This window comes from Teleopsis dalmanni, chromosome 2 (genome assembly GCF_002237135.1).
Source record: "Teleopsis dalmanni isolate 2A chromosome 2, ASM223713v2, whole genome shotgun sequence".
In the NCBI taxonomy this organism is placed as follows: domain Eukaryota; kingdom Metazoa; phylum Arthropoda; class Insecta; order Diptera; family Diopsidae; genus Teleopsis; species Teleopsis dalmanni.
Genome location: NC_051847.1, coordinates 199,023,749 through 199,041,846, shown reverse-complemented (window position 1 = coordinate 199,041,846; position 18,098 = coordinate 199,023,749). Strand labels below are relative to the sequence as shown.

The following is an 18,098-nucleotide window of genomic DNA, read 5'->3' as shown; positions in this document are numbered from 1 at the left end:
TATGAAATCCTGGGGCTCCCACTTTTTGGGATTTACTGTGAGTTGTACTGATTTTAAAATTGTATGTGTATTTGTTTTTATAAATTCACATTGTTACCGAGTTAACAAATTACCGCGGCTTCAGATCTTATAATTTTTTCGGCATTCAGTAAAATATCTGTTATAGAATCTTAAATTTAATTTAAAAATTCATGTAATTAATAAACTTAGCAAAGAAGTATTAAAAGAAATAAAAAAATTAAATAATATAAGTTAATATAAATTTCATTATAATTTATATATATATAATATAATTATAAATATAATTTATATAATATAATATAATTTATATATATAATAAAATAAATGGAAACAAAAGCAGTTACTTTGGCAATTTCGTTCAACGACGTTTGTTATATTATCACTTTACCGAATATCGAAAGTCTGAATACTTCTAATAATATGATACATCGCTAACTTATAGTGACTTCGTTTGGTAAATCTGGCGCAATCTAGAATTACTCTAGATCTGTTAAATATTGTTGTCCAAAAGAACATTTTTAGAGTAATCTAAAATTTTATAGTTATGTTAAGTAGATACTTATATATTTCATAAATATATATATCGAATCAAACCACAGACTGTCGTCATATAAAACAGCTATTAATTTTAGTGTATTCTTGCTACTCTGGCAAAATATCTAGAGTGTTACAAATTAATCTCGAGTGTTATACATTAATCTCGAGTGTTATATAGATTTACCAATCGAAAATGAAAATTGCACTAAATGAGAATCTTAATTAAAAATGTTACTCCAGATTTATCAATCGAAAACGCCATTAAACTCTAGAATTACACATATAGATATGTTATTATTCTTATTTATGGAAAAGTTATATTATAAGTATTTTATATTTTCATTTTATTTATATATATATATATACATTTATATATATATATTTTTTTTAAATGAATTCATATATCTCAGTTACTAATTTAAATTGAAATTCAAATAATTTTGTTTTCGTTGTGTAAACCCTGTTTGAGTGCAGATTGAGTTCCACTCAAACGAATACGTGGCTGTCAAACGAATTTCAGATTACTAACGAAAATATAATAAATGGAAAAAAATTTAATACAATTATAATAATAAACATATTTACTATATTGTACACAGTAAATAAATATCAAAAATTATATATAATATAAAAAGTATAATAAACTAATTTGTACTAAACGAATTGATTGAAGTTATGTTTGGGTGGAGGCCACTGAACCGATCAGATTAGTATAACACCGTGGCAAGATAAACAAAAGTAAAAGTTTAAAAATTTAATACAAAATGGGTTTGTGCAAATGTCCCAAGAGGCAAGTAACAAATCAATTCTGTTTTGAACATCGCGTCAATGTCTGTGAACATTGTATGGTGCAAAGTCATCCAAAGGTTTGTTTTACTAAAATATTTAAAGTTATTAATTAAAAAACTAAATTTTTAACCAATTTATTGTTGTTATCTTCCTCTTAGTGCATAGTGCAATCATATTTGCAGTGGTTACGCGATAGTGATTATATCAGTTCTTGTACTTTGTGTAATACATCACTGGAACAGGGCGATTGTGTGCGTCTAATTTGTTACCGTGAGTGAGAAAGGTTAACTAAAAAAGTGCTATATAATATTAAAATAAATTGTTTATAATATATAGATGTATTTCATTGGGATTGTCTTAATGCACGACAATCGGCTTTGCCAGCGAATACAGCGCCTAGAGGACATCTCTGCCCAACGTGCGATAGCGAAATTTTTCCAACATCAAATTTAGTTTCCCCTGTAGCTGATGCGTTAAAAGCGTATTTGTCACAAGCGAATTGGGGACGAAACGGTCTAGGTTTAGCTTTGGTAAATATTTTGTTTTATAAGTTTTATTTTTATTATTTATATAATACTAAGTTCGAACCGAGAGGTAATCTTAGATTTATTCACGTTATTGATCTATCCATGCTTTATGTTATCTTATTTATATCAATATTAATATAATAGTTCTTTTAACCCGAAGAGACAAAAAAGAGGATAACAGTTTTTACTATCGAAAGATGACAGGCTACAGCCGCTTCTATAATCATATCATAATTTTAAAGTCAGTTTTATTTTTTTAAGAACATTAACTTTTATTTCAAGCGTAAATCTTTTGTAAATTTCTATACGTATTTCGGCAAATTCGCTTTTGCCTTCATCAGGAGAATTCATAAGAATCAGTAGAATATTTGGAATACTATAAGGTATACTATATATATTTGCTGACATAGTCCGCTTGAGAATTTTGTGTGGCACTTGTAGTTAATAAGTGTATCTAGAACGTAGACTGTGCCGGCCCTGTAACCTTTTCTATTCATGTAATTTCTTTTATTTATTCTGCTATCCAAAGAGTTAATCATTTTTTAATTATGCTTTGTAATTATCCAAAAAGCTCAGTGAAAACTACTTTGAACAATCACTGGTGCTCCATGATATATTAGAAATGAAAGTATCCACCGAGATCGACAAATTCTAAAGTTGAATTTGACAATATACGGAAAAAAATACAATAAAAGGGTGACAGAACATGTCAACCCCTTAGCTAGGATTCTTGTACTTCTATCTATTACTTCGCGCCTAAAAAGAGCTGACCAGCTATTACTTAATATTCAATAGTTTCAAGTAAAAACACGAATCTTCGTTTTAGTAATCTGATAAAGATTCATTGCCTTCTTAATAAACCATCTAATATTCACTCCAATGAAATTTAATCCATTGATTGAAGTGAGATCCGTGATATAAAGTTTGTTTATTTTATTTTATATTATACAATGTGTAGTTAAAATAAAAAATATAATATTATGTAATTAGTGATAAGATTTTAAAACTTATTGTTAGTCTCCTTGCAAGAGAAGATGCAATAAATAATTAAATAAGTATTTAAAAAAAATATCCTACTACGTAGATCTTAAGCTACAATATAAACAGTAACTGTTTAATAATGAAATAGGAAATCAACTTCTATCGAAGCCTATAACAAAGTACTTAATTGCCACGTTCCAGAAAATTTAATTTTTAATCAATGATAATTACTCAGGGGATTATCAGAACATTTATTTATTTAAGATTAATTTTTTAATTTTTGAATATTTCACACTTGAATTAAAAAAATATTTTGATATTTAATAATATTGTATTTATATGTTTATATAATATATACAGCATAAAATAAATAATTAGTGTCAGAAAATAATTAATATAAATTTAATTAATTAATATATTAAGAAACATTTAATAAATCTTAAATATAATTAAATTTTTTACAGTTACCAGAAGACTATTCATCTACCGCTAAGTCTTCAGCATCGGTGAGCAGTAGCAAAGTTAATACGCATGCACCTGTCACTGCTGCGGTTAGTAGCATGACCAAGGTGCATAGCAAGTCAAATGGTGTTTTCCCTACAGCCGCAATGAAACATGAGAATCCACATTCCGTTCTTCTAATGGATGCGTTTAGTCCACCAACAGCAAACGATGTTCAAGGTACATAAAAGATAATTTTGAACCATTGCTTCACATATTTGCATTAGAAAATTTAATTTGTTTAATTTTTTTTAATTATAGCTAGCAGCAGAAGACCTCTATTACCACGTCAGCCACCAATTGGTGGCACCGATAGAGATGAAAACAAATACAAAAGACGTACACCAGCAGAAATATTTGCTCGCTGGTCAAGGCGTTTCTATGCACCATCATCACGTCCGCCCTGGCGACGTACGTGGTTCTTAGTGCTCAGCGGTATAACAGCATTTATTGTGATCATTTATATAATGGCTGTACTTGGTCGCAGTGGTTCTGATGATGCATTAGGCGATACTTGGAATAATCCAAATCCTAATCCTAAACATTATGAATGAATGGAATGGAAAGACAAAATTATATATAAATAAAAACGACAACTCGATATTGATGTGGCATTTAATTTTTTATTCATTTGCCCAACCACTAAAACAAAAAAAAGAATTCTGATGCTGTTTTTAAAACACTAAATCTATGCAGCACGCAGTTACAGCGTTTATAACGAATTATTTATCAAATTTTATTTTAAAGCTAAGTAACTAACTAAAATACTTATATAAACTTATTATTATAAAATATATTGTATATGTTATTAAAAATCACGAATCATTGTTTAGTGTGACCATTGGTAGTTACCGAGACGATACTTGGTGATGGTAGCGGCTCATAAGTTGGCATAGCACAAAAGTTTACTGTCAGCCAATCAACAATTGGTGTAGGACAAATGCGAAATAGTACGCGATATAGTTTATAACTAAAACGGAATTTTGTTTTTTATGAAAAAAAAAAAAATTTTAAATGTTAATAGAAATTTATAGCTTACCGCCATGGTTCATGTATGTATAAAGCCTTTGGATTTGTATTTGTTAGCGCTTCTTGGAATTTTAATAATAACGCTTCATCCTGCACTTGATTGGGGGCCTTAAAACCGGACAGTATTTTTAAGTAATCATTGAACTTTTTGAAATAACTGCCATAAAACACTCGTTGTTCGGCTGTGAAGTCTTCCCACATATGTTCTGCGTGTTGTTGTTGTCTAGCGGATATGTTACTGGCCATAACGAAAGAGCCTGGTATAAAGTTGACCACCTCAACACCATATTGTTGCATTTCGATTCGTAAAGAGTCATTCCAAAAGCGTAATGCTGCTTTTGAGGCTGCATAACAACTGAGCGCAGGTAGTGCCTGTGGAATGATTGCAAAAACTCTATATATATAAATACTAATAGTAGGCGTATAGAACATAGACGGGTATAACATGCCTTAAGACATTTGTATATATATTTTTGTATGTTTAAGATTAGAGAGATTTTTGAAGAGAGATCTTTGAAGTGTATACTTTATGTGCGCATTTAAATTTAATAAGTTCTAATTCTATCTATTGTCCATCTATTATCCACCTTAATATGGAACTGAGCAGTATTTAGTTATTTTAAAAGATGTAGTTAATTGAATCGTATTGATTTGCAGTCAGAATCTGTGAAATGATTTATTGAAGAATGTCAAAACCGGATGTAGGTTATAGCACCGATAAAATACAGCAACGCACAAATAATATCGGGGAATTGCTGAGTTATCTGTATATATATATTAAGATTATATATATATATTAAGATATCTGTATATATATTAGGATGTCGATATATTAAGATATAATTGCATCACAAATCATAACTGTACCCTACATTATGAATCCTTTATGCTAATAACAAAAATTGATTAAAGTATGTAATAAGGTGTGAGAAGAATACTAAAAACTTACACACCTTCAGTACTGCCTATTCCATCCAAGCTGCTATCAAACCTCTAGTAAGCGCTTTAGCTTCATTCTCAATAGTCCCAGAACGCCAGGTTTCTCTTGATGAATTGTCTCGCCTTTCCAGTATCTAACTCATTTGGGTACCTGAACACAGGTGCATCTCGGTTAACTCTCTGAAACTCAATCCCTGAACATTGGTAACCTACTCACAATTGCTTAGCTGGTCATCAAACAAAAATATTTAACAATAGCTAAAGAAGTTCGGATATATGAAGATTCTTGTCGGACTACAAGACTTGTTTGTTAAGAAAAGTACCAACAAGCTACTTCAAATAAAGCGGCGTATGCAAGGAGATTTGATTTTAATCTGTGAGTTTATTTGTGACTGGTGATGGAGAATAGTAGGAAACTGTGTTTTATTTTATGTGTCAGTGCTTATCTTTAGATAGAAGAAAATTGAATACCTCTCTGGCACCTTCCTCATCGACCTGATAGAACCTGATAGAGATATAGCTCAGTTTTTTGATTTGTCAGTTTGGTTAAATTTAGTTAAATGTGGGAGTCTACATGCAGACCGTTTTAATTTATATATCTATTTTCGTGGTCTTCTTGGTCTGGCACAATACCAACATTTTTATCGGTGGTATCACAATGCATCCTTACTTGTGTTCAAATGAAAAATAGTGTGCTAGGTCATCAACCTTATCTAACCTAATTAAACCTCAAGAATTTATCGACAAAATAAATGATGAATTGGACTTAATTATTGGATTTAAATTATTGGTCTATGCTATAATAATATGACTGATAATTTGGTATCCAGATTAGCTAAGTATACATGGTAGGGGTTAATAGTTTTAGTCACATTTTTTATGATTACCTAGCTTTAATCTGAGTCAGGAAAAGACTATTGAGATGGAACTTTTTGAGCCTATTTGATATTAGACACTTCTTAACGAATAGCATTCTGACCTTGATTTGAAAGGATGAATGACTTCTTTTGGTAAGGGTTAATTACAATACAAATAATATACCGGCAACTACAACCTCTATTATATACTATCTATTAATTTTTTAAAAAAATAATATTTTATATAATAATTTTATAATAATATATTAAAATTTCAATTTTAGAAGGTTAACCCAGAAGAAATGACTTCTAAAGTTTCGAAGATATGAGATTCTGTTTTATAGTTTCGTCTTCTATATATCGTCATTTCAAGGGTTCAAATCTGTTTCATTAATAACAGGATTCTTTCACTCTAAATTACAATTTTTGTTGTGTCATTTATATGGAACAAGGAGCCACACAGTTTAAAAAATTGGTAAAGAATCAACAGAATATTTTCTCCTACTCTTGAATTAGAAGGTGTATAAATATATATATATTATATATATGTATATATGTCTATATTACTTCCACACTTCCATGTGTATAGAATTACATCCACTTTCTATTATCTTTAATAGAATTCTCATTCTCATTCTTTAATAAAATGTTCTATTATCTATGTTTTATCAATTTTCTTTTACCTGTAAACCACAATGACTGGTCACATTGATAATTCTGCCGTGATGTTCCCGCACCAGTGGTAGCATTTCCTTTGTTAATCGCATAGTGCCCAATACATTAACATTGATTTGCATTTCAAATTGATCTTGAGTTTGCCATTCGAATTCTCCAAAACACATGACGCCAGCATTGTTCACCAGCGCCGTGAATTTATAATCCCGATTCTGAGTTAAAAGTTCATTTGTGATTTTATGCGCATGCGCAATTGTGTTCTGCTTTAATAAGTCCAATTCGATGGTTAGCATACGTTTTGTGTCGCTCAACTTTTGCAACATTTTGGCACCATCGGAATCAATATTATGACAGGCAGATATGACGGTCATATTTAGTGCCCGATGACAAAACAAAGCTAGAGAAAAGCTATGCGAAGATATAATTTTTATTATGAATATTGGAAATTTAAATCAAGTTGCAGAACATTTAAATTAAGTCGTAGAGCACTTAAATCAAGTTATAGAAGACTTAAATCAAGTTGCAGAGCACTTAAATTAAGTTGTTGAATAATTATTTTAATTTAATGAACGATCACAAAAATTTACTGATCATTTACTGATCATATTCACTGTTTGTACTCACCCAAGTCCAGAATCACAGCCGGTTATAAAAATCACATTATCAGGAGACATTTTCACTTGACGTCCTGTTAATGGACTCAACACTAATTTGGAGACTGCACGTAACATTGTTCTCTACTCGATCTTAGCTGCTGAATTCTTTAATGATCGACAGTTTTTACTGAATCTTCTATAAATTTTATTAATTTTCGTTTTGCGTTCGTTGCTCCCTTTCTTTTCTTCTTGCCTGATAAACCTTTGATTTTGCTGACTACGGGTAATTCTCTATGTCTGTCGATCGTCTGCTCACCGTTCTTATCACTTTACTGGTTTTAAGCGTACTGAGCCTTTGTTTCTTCACTTCTTGTATTTTAGGTAGAATTCGCGTTCGAAATAAAAGCAGGAGAAAAACTCTAAAGTATCTTTTTTCGTTTATATCTTTTTATGTATTTTAATTCTGCTGTTGTTGTGTAAATGAACTTGAATTTGTAATTCGTAAATAAATTAAACATCTCACATTTTCTGATATATTTTTCTGACTCTTTTATTTATTCATATTTACATATAAGTAAGCAAATGCAGACGTAAATAAATGCGAATTTCGAGTATTTTCCTTAAATGCAATTAAGTTAAAAAAAATTTCTGTATATAAAATTTACAAAAAAAAAATCATTATATAAAATCTCATGAACATATACCTAAATAATGAAATTAAATGCAGATTTGGTCTAAATATTAAAAATTTATTTGATTCTTATTTGAGTAAGTATTGTGGAAACTATTTCAAACCTTAAAATACTACTCTAAAGTCTATAATGCTAAGAAGAAATGGAATTTCTTCTTACTCAATTGAAACTCAATTAGGTTTCAAAGGTTTTTAGGGTTTGGGGTATAACCCTAAAACCCTATGAAATCTAATTGAGTTTCATTTTGATACTCCAATTCTTCTAAGCATCATAGACTTTGAAAGACTAGTGATTTTATAAACAATATGACCCATTTTACCTGATCTAATATAAAAGACTTTAATTATGCACACCCATTTTGTTAAGTTTGTTACCATATCGTTGATTCATTTTGTCTTCTGCTTGCCTCTACAATCTAAGCCTGGTACAAAGTAGACAAGTGATGCATTAGTCAACTGTTTGAACTAAAGCGCAATCTGATCAGTACTACGGTATAGATGCTAACAGGCCATGGCTTACTAGGAAGACTTGCTATAACTCTGGGCCTATAGCGTAAGTACCATATTTGTTGTGGTTGTGACTCTAAGGGGAATAAGAAATATGTGTTTTATTATCTTTCTCAATACCTTCATTGGCCAAGAGAAGATAAAAAATTTATGATGCATGTTTTCTTACCGAATTGACATAGCTGTAATCCAGCAAAATTAGAGGTTTGATCAAGTTTATAGGCTTGTGAGATTGGTTCACTTAACCGTGCTTTTCAGCATTGCCTGTACGCTGACCACTACGATCCGTTGGGAGTACTTCTGGTATGCATATGAACACTGCTAAGCTATGGTATTATAACGAGCCATTATTTGTGCTCAAGTGGGGTTTGATGTATAAGGCCGGCACTACAACCTACAGTAATGTTGCCCCTAGTATGTTAGCTTAGAATTTATTTTTTTACTCATTATCATCTAAGATTTAATATGTTGTGATTAAGTTCGAGAATGTATCGCATTCGGTAAGACTAAACGTTCAGTAGCATTGGTATATAGTATATATATTTTCAAAAGTACTTTTCTATGATAAATTAAACTCTAGTTCATTTGATATGATTTAATAATCAAATAGCTTGCATGCATTTAGAAGGATTAATAAAAAAAAATAAATAAAATAAATAAATTTGAAATAAATAAAATAAAAAAGCTATATATGCGAATTTTCTGATTTCTTAGCATAATTTTAGATCTGAAGAAATTTATGTGTTTAAAGTCTGATACCCAAGTAGTGTTACTGTGGCATAAGTTTAATAGAGTTAACGATTTCTAAGAACTCTGGCACTCTATATAAATATCTATCTAAGCGCTGTTTGGTTGGTTCCCATTCTATCCCCATATCCTTTCATATTATCTGCTTACAGGTCTCAGCGGATTACAACAACAACGTTGATCTACGGGTCTACGTCTCGAAGCCACTCGTCGAAGACGACCAAGCGTCGTTCAACACGACCTAAAGAGATTTTACAAGCAGATCCCAGCGGGTAGCAACAACAACAACAACGTTGGTTCTTTAAATAAAAAGGTTTTTTTTTATAGTTTTTATTTGATTTTATTTTTTCATGGATTTTGGTAATTTTAGTTTTATTTTTCTCGCAAAATATTGAAATTTTTATTGCAAAATTTTTAGCGTAACGCTAGTTAAAATTTATATCGATTTGAATTGTAATTTTACATACATAATTTCTTTTTGTCAATTTTATATAAATATAAATATTCATATATATATATATGTATATATCTATATATTGTATATATAATGATTTTTCACTTGAAATTTTAAATAATTTAATTGATTTTATTTAAATTTTCTGCAATAAAATTTTGCGCTGTCAAGCAAAAATATTCGTTTAAATTTTTATTTTAAAATTTTATTTGATTTTTTTTTTTATGATAAAAAAATATGAAATTGCTTCTCAGTTAATACAATTAATTTTAAAATATTACTTTTCAATAGTTTTTAAGGCTATGCAGCAAATTCAAATACAATTTAAAAACAAATTTGAGAAAATTACAAGGCGACCACATTATAAGTTCTATATAAATAATTATTTCTTTAACTATATATATATTTCACAAAATATTTTTAAAATTTTAAGTTTTAAGTTATTATAAACAATTTGCATATAATTTTAAATAAAATATTAAAGGCCATATTCGTTTATTATGTTTTTTTGTTTTTTACTATAAAAAGCATATATTCAGTATTTTTTTATTTTATATTTTTTAAATCTTATAAAGTAAATTTCCTTTTATCTTTTGTTTTGTGTTTGCATTTCATACATTTTTTATTTTAAATATCACAACGCCTTTATCTTTTTCGTTAAAGTGTTTTTTATTTGTTTTTTGTAAAAAGTTTTTGCAACTTTTGTAAAAAATAAAATAGAAATTATAGAAACTAAAATCAGGAGGAAACGTTGCCATTTTATACAAAATCATTTTGCTATAAACTGATTTGCTTATAATGTTTAACATTATTATACTTTGCCTTTTTATACGAAAATTGCACAATTACAAATTTATTTTTGTTTTTGTTATTAACATATAAAATTAAAACAAAAAAAATTATTTATTAAAATATAGCAGTTATAGTTAAGGTAATAAAGTTGAAATTAAATAATACAAAAAAGAAAATTTAACTGTTAATTATTTTATTTAGTAAATCTTTAAAAATAATAATACAAAATCTTTTTGTAATTTGTTACATTTACAATTAAGAAAATACTTTTTATAAAAATATTTTCGAAAAATACAAAACATCAAATTTAACAAAAAACATTAAATCTTAAAATACTTTTAAAATATTTTATAAATATTAAAAAATTTATATATGTATAAATTTTTAATTGATTCTTATAAAGTAATTTCGCTAAATAATTCGTTTTATAAAAAAGTTTTAAATTTAATTTTTTATAATTATTACAAAAATAATTTTCTTAATATTACAAACAAGTTTTTCTTATATAAAAAAAAAACACAAAATATTTAACTGACTTGTTTGTTGTTGTTTGTTTTTAACTACACTAACTTATATATTCTTTTAAAGCATTCAGAAGTTACAAAAAACATAAAACGAAAATATAATTTTAACAAATAATTTTACTTCTATTTCTATGCGAAACATTTAATATTTAATATTTAATAACTTTGCAGCCATACAGCCAAGACCAGCTTTGTTGATTTCATGCTCCAGCAACTTCACGCCTCCAACTTCATTGCAGGCAACAACTTGGTTTAGTTTGTTTCTATTGTTATAAACTAACTAATTTGGATGGTTCGCTTGTGGGTGTGGTCAGCTCAAGTGGATGCTTGTTTTGTGAGGAGCATGTTGGCACTAATGGACCCGACACTGGTGTCAAGCCAGTACCACCATCCATCAGGGAATCGAAATTTAACATGCCTGTCGTTGGTGTTTGTATAGGCACTCCATTTATATTCGTAGACATGCCGTCCACATGCAGAGCGGCTAAATTCCGTGGCATAGTGGGCAATGAATTTGGTCGTTGTCTACTGCTATTTGGTTGCTTATTCAATGCGTTCAATGTTGTGTTGCTAAATGAAGCGAAACTTACTGGTGCCGTAGTGACAACAGGCGTATTTAATGAACCTGAGGCAGCAGCTGCCAAGGATGCTGTGATTGTTGCCATATGTGGTAATGTTGGTGGTATCATTGGTATCATTGGATTATTATTGCTGAGCAGAAGACGCTTTGGTAATGTTGGTCCATCATCGTCGTTATCAAGTGATGAATTCATGGAATCGAGTGTGTCGAGTGGTTCATTTTTGATATGCACCATATCGCCAAATACGCTCGTATCGCCCAAGATATTTGGCTTAAGATCGAGTGGTGACGCAGAACGTCCAGCAGAGGATAGTGTTGTATCTAGACCTGTTATAGTACCGGTGCTGTCATTGCTATTGGTATTTGTCGGCGCAATAAGTCCACCAATGGTATGTACTGTTAAGATATCGCTTTGTATTTTCTGACAGGTGGAACGATGTGCTTCTAGTACATATTCTAAATCACGTTTTACGCCATTTAGATTTTCAATTTCTTTTTGTAAACCTTCTCGTTTCCTCTCAAGCTGTGCAACTTCATCCAGCAATTCATTCGTCTGATCGACGCGTCGTTTACGACAACGTGCTGCAGCTAACTTATTACGTTCACGTCGTATGCGTCGCTTTTCTTCTTCTTCTGGTGTCATATTTGTGTCTTTGGCTGGTCGGCGACCGCCTTGATTACGACGTGGTGTTGTTGTGGCACTGATTGAGGTATTATTCGTTGAATTGCCCAAAAGGCTTGTTGCATTTTTAACTGATGCTTTCGATGCTAAAGCTATATTTATGGCGGTAAAATCATTTGTGGACGATGCATTTGAGGTAGCTCCAAACGAATTATTGATTAAGCCAGTAAAAGAAGCGGTATCAGTTGCGGCACTTGCTGTTTATATATAAAATAAAGAAAATTTTATTAATATAATTGTTATCGTAATATATATATTAAAAATATTGACTTACAAGTATCAGTAGTGGCCATAGAATTCTCTTCATTTAAATGGTTGGCATTCCAAGATGCTTGTGAATCGACATCGGATTCAGTTTCGTTGGCTTCGCTTGTGGAATATGGTAAACAATAAGATGGAGGGACAAAACCAGCCTGAAAAGGTGCATTGATTGGTTCATTTGTTAGTTGTATAAAGGTATCTTCGATGCTGCGTAAAGTTGTCGGTGTTAAGGTGGGCGTTGTCAAGGTGGGCACGCCACTTTGTATCCCATCCACAGAAACGAGCTAAAATGATAAGAAAATTGGATAATTAATTTTTGAAGAATATATAAACATATATATAAATATTATTTAATTTTACTCAAATGAATATTTTAATATTGCACAAATTTATGCTATGCATTACACGATTTTATATATTTAAAATTAAATTATTATTTTAAATTTTTAAATTTTGAAATTTTAAGTTATTAAAAATTAAATTAAATTAATTAAATTAAATTTTATAATTAATATTATGTATTTAAAATTATATTTAATAAAATTAAATTTTAAATTGTCATTTTTCTTCTACATTCTTATATTACATATATAAACAAAGTAATAAAGAGTATATGAACCTAGGTTATTAAAAAACTTGAGACAATAATATAATACTTTAAATAATATAATTTTGATTTATATATATAATAATAGTATATATAATAATATATTATATTTATTATTAAGATATCGCGAGGCAGTTATGTTCCCGAGACAGTCGTAACCGTATGCCGAAGTTCTTTGCTATCGACATCCAAGCTCTATTTTCCTTATAAGCTAAACTTCCTCAAATACGACAGAATAAGACGGGTTTCAACAAACGGGTTTTAAACTAAATACAACAATTCAGTATCAGAGATAGAGCTCCAAAATTATTCACTAAAGTTGATACGCTACTTAACCCCGCCCTAACAATCCTCAAGTCCACTTCTGGACTCTCAGGATGATATGCTGATTTAAGGTCCGTCATCAACTAAAAGACAAATAAATGATATAATTTCTTAGCCTAGTTAAAGCCTAGTGTGGGGTAGAGATAAGCCCCCCAGCCATTATAGAGTAAAAGTGCTTAATAGCACTAACTCAAGAAGTAGAATCAAGAAGAAGAGTATACTTTAAAATAAAAGTCTGAAGTTATCAGCTTGAATTGAAGTACTCATAGACGTATTATTAGTTGCTAAAACTATACTTATTGCAATGAAATAATTTGTGGACTTTATGTTTTTGACTCACCAAAGAGTTATAGTAGATTAACTAAAAAAAATATATGTACTTGTCAAACAATAAAATATGAGATTATCAAAAAGATTATTTAAGGTAAAGTTGAAAGCTAATTAGTTTAGTGAATGATTTAAGAGGGTTCTAGAAATGCTACCTTAGTGGGGTCTGTTGTTATGTTGAATATATGAATTAGAAATATAATTTACAAAACTTTTTGAGTTCCTATTGGAGAGAAGGCTTAACAACATTTACTTGTATAATAAGTTTAATATCTCTGATCACTCTTGGAACCAATGGTACTTATAGGACTAAAATTCCAATTTAATCTATTTAGCTATTTTTTAAAGAGAATTTTTTACTTTAGCGATGTGTAAATAAACTATAAATTAAAAAAAAATGGATGTTTTTTTTTTATTATTACTGATTAGTAATTTTTAGAATATAAAAAATATTTCCGGCTTCAGTTCAAAGTTTATTTTGGATTCATTATTCTGCTCTCTACCATTTTGTTCTTTGATATGAAGACAGGTGCGTTTTTAAGAATTTTAGAGAAGAGAGTGGGTGTTTCCTTAATCTACAATATGTTTGAGTACTTAAAAAAAAAATGATGTTGCTCTATTTCATTTATAATTTGTTCTAATTTTTCTTTTAAGTATAAAAAAAAAGCACGTGCATAATTTCAACTACACTAGTTATACTGAATTTCGTTTTGCTGATTATAGGGTATATAATTACTTAGTATAATTACACATATGTATGAATTAATATTAATTCTACTAAAATGTAGGAAATTCCCATAACGTACTATTTACATAAAAATAAACAAATTAGCAGTAAAGTTTTTGCCTTTAAGTGCTTCAGTATTTCAACGGCTGATTTGAATACTGTATGCAATAATTTTCAGCACGAACGATCCGAATCGTTCGTTTCAGTTTCTATAAAATGAATTAAATAATTTTAATCTTTGTGCTACTACTGCCCACATAAAACAAATAAATACTCAAAGAAAAGTTCAGAATAAATAAAATAAAATTAAATAAAAAAAAAATTCTTTTTTGTATAGAACAATAAAAACAATTTCATATCGTTTTCTAGGAATTAAAAGTAAAAACAGAAGAAACCGACTTAAAGCATTTGTGTGAACGATAAAATATTTGAAATTATATATATATACAATATATACATATATATATATATTGAATATCCGGCGTTTATATTCAATTTCTCTTAGTTTTGTAAAATAGAAAAATCGTTTAGGTACTTGATTTTGAGTGTTTAATACCCAGCTGAAATAATGACCGATTAATGGAACAAACATGACATTGAATAGTTTAAATATCTATAAAGAAAATATAGGATTATCTAATAAATTGTATATAGTACGATTGTAAAATATAGGTATCAAAATACCATGAATTTAAAATTTTTTGTATATATAAAATATACATTTATTATCATAGATATGGAGAGTTTAAGAAGGAGCGAGTAAAACGAAAATTTCAAAAAATTTTGGAGAGCAAAGATACGAGTACCAATACCTTTTTTTATTAAATCATTAATAATAATTATTATTATTAATATTATATATAAGCAATTCCAAACAAAGAAAGTATAAGCCTGAGGCCTGTTATAATTAGGGTATGTACCTCACCTGCTTCATCATTTGATTGTAAGCCATCTCCTTTCAATGATAAAATTTTGGAAAGCAATGATGCCAACACCTTTTTTATCAATCCATTAATTATTATTATTATAATGTATTAGCAATTTCAAACATAGAAAATATAAGCTTGGGGCCTGATGTGATTGGGGACTTTAACGTATCTTCTCAATCATCTGATTGTAAGCCATGACCAACCTTACAAGATTTTTTAATTTGATTGTGTCTAACTGTCCAGCCGATTTAACGCAGTAGAAATTTTCTTTGGACTTAACTTTTTGTTGGGAGAGAGGCAGAGAGTAACACTTAAGTTTTTCAGAAGTCTCTATTGTAGTAGATTTTACTTAAAAAGATTAAATGAGATTATAATATATTCTAAATGATCGGATTTTAAAATTTCCAATAGCTTGAACTTTTAGATAAGATGAAATAAGTAAATACTTGGAACCATCAGTTATAAATTAATAATTCAAATACTGAAAACTCTAAAATTTGTTTGGAACCGGTTAGATACTTTTAAGTTAAATAAATTACAATTTCCAAATAATTTATAGTTATAGAGCAATATATGGGTTTTTTTTTATTTGGCTATAAGTTATTAGGTCATCTGTAATTGACCTCAACTCATTGAAGTATAAGTTGAGGTATTGAAGCGTATGTGGTGCATAGCTGGCAAGAAGTTAGAGGAAAGTGTGGTAGGGATTGAAATATCAGGGAGTAGGTTATGCAGCTGGGTGATTTACTATCAGGCAGCCGTCAGGAGGTACTCCTCGATGCGAGTAATCCGAGATTGCTTGTAAAGCATGAGGTTGGAGAAATATTTACCGTCAGGTGTTTGCTTGTAGTTTGTGCAATTATGGAGGAACTTACGCTCAAAAAGACGGATTATTTATATTTGAGCTGAACTGATTGCAGTGAATATAAAAATTATTTATTTATTTTGTATATTTCAAACTTTAAGTTCGAATTTTTTATAAATAATTGTAATCTAAAAACAAATGAAATTATTTAGAATTATGTTACAAGTTTAACAATTCTAAATTTTTCGGAATCAAAACAATAACTTTTCAAAAAACAGTGTTTATTATTATAATAAAATGATCATAATATTTAACTCAATTCTTGGTATCAATTAGTTGATAGAACTTGACTATTTTAAACTTTTTGTTTTGTCTCTAAATAATGTATCTCATAAAATGTTTTATAGGAAGCTTATTTTTTTTTTCTTAAATTGCTAAAAACGCCTACGAAAAATAATTAATAAAACATCTGCTATAAACAATTAATGTGGTAGAATTTCAAAAACAGAATAATAAATGGTATGGAATGAATATAGAATTGAATTTGCCATCAAATGATTAAAAATTTTTGTTATAAAATATAGTATATATGAGTATCTAAAAATTTTATGAAATAAAAATCTAAATAAAAAATTAATTCAATAAATAATTTAAATGACAGATGTGCAAAGTGCAATATATTTGAATATATTAGCAATATATGTTATCATGTTTACTATATATAAATACAAATATATGATATTAATAAATGTAAAATTAAAATAAATTACTAAAAAATTAAATATTTTTCAGTCCTAGACTATAGTAAAACGTCTTAGAATGAAAAGATTTATAGCTTTATTGATATATCTTTTGAAACTATAAAACAGAAATGAAGACAACTTCAATATTAAAGAAAGATAAGGGACTTTGAGCACAGATTCAGTAATTACGAATTAATCTAAAACCAATAGAAATCCAGAAGAAGGACTTCTTAATTTTTAATTTTATTGAAGACAACTTCAAAATTAAAGGAAGATAAGGGACTTTAAGCACAGATTCAGTAATTACGAATTAATTCAAAACCAATAGAAAGTTAGAAAAAGGACTCCCTAATTTTTAATTTTATTGCGGGATAAAAAATTTAATTTTTTGTCAAAAATAATATAAACATTTAAGATTAATAAAGATAATCTATAATAAGATAAAGATTAAAGATTAATTAATTTAAGTTTAATTAATAACAAAAATCAAATTTTAAGGAGATAGAAAGAGATGTTAAAAAAAGAGAAAAAAGAATTCAGTTTGAGTAAAATAGAGAAAAAAATTTAGGGCAATTGAGAAAGAGAGAGATATATATATGGACAGAAAGAGATATATATATATATAGACAGAAAGAGAGATAGATAGGCAGAAAGAGAGAGAGAGATATATAGATAAAATTAGAGAGAGAAACAAAAAAGAAAGCCATAGACAGAAAGAGAGAGATAGATAGATAAAATTAGAGAGAAATAAACAAAAGAGAAAGACATAGACAGTAAGAGAGAGAGAGAGAGAGATAGATAGACAAAATTATAAAGAAACAAGCAAAACAGAGGGGGAGAGAACGGCAGAAAGAGTAAGTGTTTATCTGTTAAACGTGAAAAGTCGAAGAATAGTAAAAATTGAGAGCGTAAAGCTAAAATATTTTCTTCTATTAAAATATTTCTA

The 18,098-nt window shown here is 28.7% G+C and overlaps 4 protein-coding genes across 4 annotated transcripts in view; 1 reads left to right on the top strand and 3 right to left on the bottom strand.

Moving 5' to 3' along the window:
- Positions 1 to 537, bottom strand: part of LOC119676533 (zinc finger protein-like 1 homolog) — a 1,705-nt gene extending 1,168 nt beyond the window's left edge. The window contains exon 1 of the mRNA XM_038087773.1: positions 502 to 537. Within this exon, the coding sequence (XP_037943701.1) occupies positions 502 to 537 (36 nt within the window). The remainder of the gene's footprint in view (positions 1 to 501) is intronic.
- Positions 538 to 1,058: 521 nt separating this feature from the next.
- On the top strand, positions 1,059 to 3,967 carry LOC119682069 (zinc finger protein-like 1 homolog). Its single transcript, XM_038095416.1, has 5 exons — positions 1,059 to 1,424; positions 1,506 to 1,617; positions 1,684 to 1,877; positions 3,320 to 3,536; positions 3,618 to 3,967. The coding sequence occupies exons 1-5, from the start codon at positions 1,323 to 1,325 to the stop codon at positions 3,908 to 3,910; spliced, it is 918 nt and encodes a 305-aa protein (XP_037951344.1). The 5' UTR covers positions 1,059 to 1,322; the 3' UTR covers positions 3,911 to 3,967.
- Positions 3,960 to 7,852, bottom strand: LOC119682068 (D-beta-hydroxybutyrate dehydrogenase, mitochondrial-like). The gene is made up of 4 exons (XM_038095415.1): positions 7,481 to 7,852; positions 6,865 to 7,264; positions 4,396 to 4,757; positions 3,960 to 4,326 (listed from the first exon to the last, which is right to left on the bottom strand). Exons 1-4 carry the CDS (start codon positions 7,585 to 7,587, stop codon positions 4,179 to 4,181), a joined length of 1,017 nt encoding a protein of 338 aa, XP_037951343.1. The 5' UTR covers positions 7,588 to 7,852; the 3' UTR covers positions 3,960 to 4,178.
- A 3,414-nt stretch (positions 7,853 to 11,266) lies between these two features.
- LOC119676531 (transcription factor kayak-like) lies at positions 11,267 to 15,627 on the bottom strand. Its single transcript, XM_038087772.1, has 3 exons — positions 15,601 to 15,627; positions 12,704 to 12,974; positions 11,267 to 12,626 (listed from the first exon to the last, which is right to left on the bottom strand). The coding sequence occupies exons 1-3, from the start codon at positions 15,625 to 15,627 to the stop codon at positions 11,437 to 11,439; spliced, it is 1,488 nt and encodes a 495-aa protein (XP_037943700.1). The 3' UTR covers positions 11,267 to 11,436.
- Between the last annotated feature and the right edge of the window lie 2,471 nt (positions 15,628 to 18,098).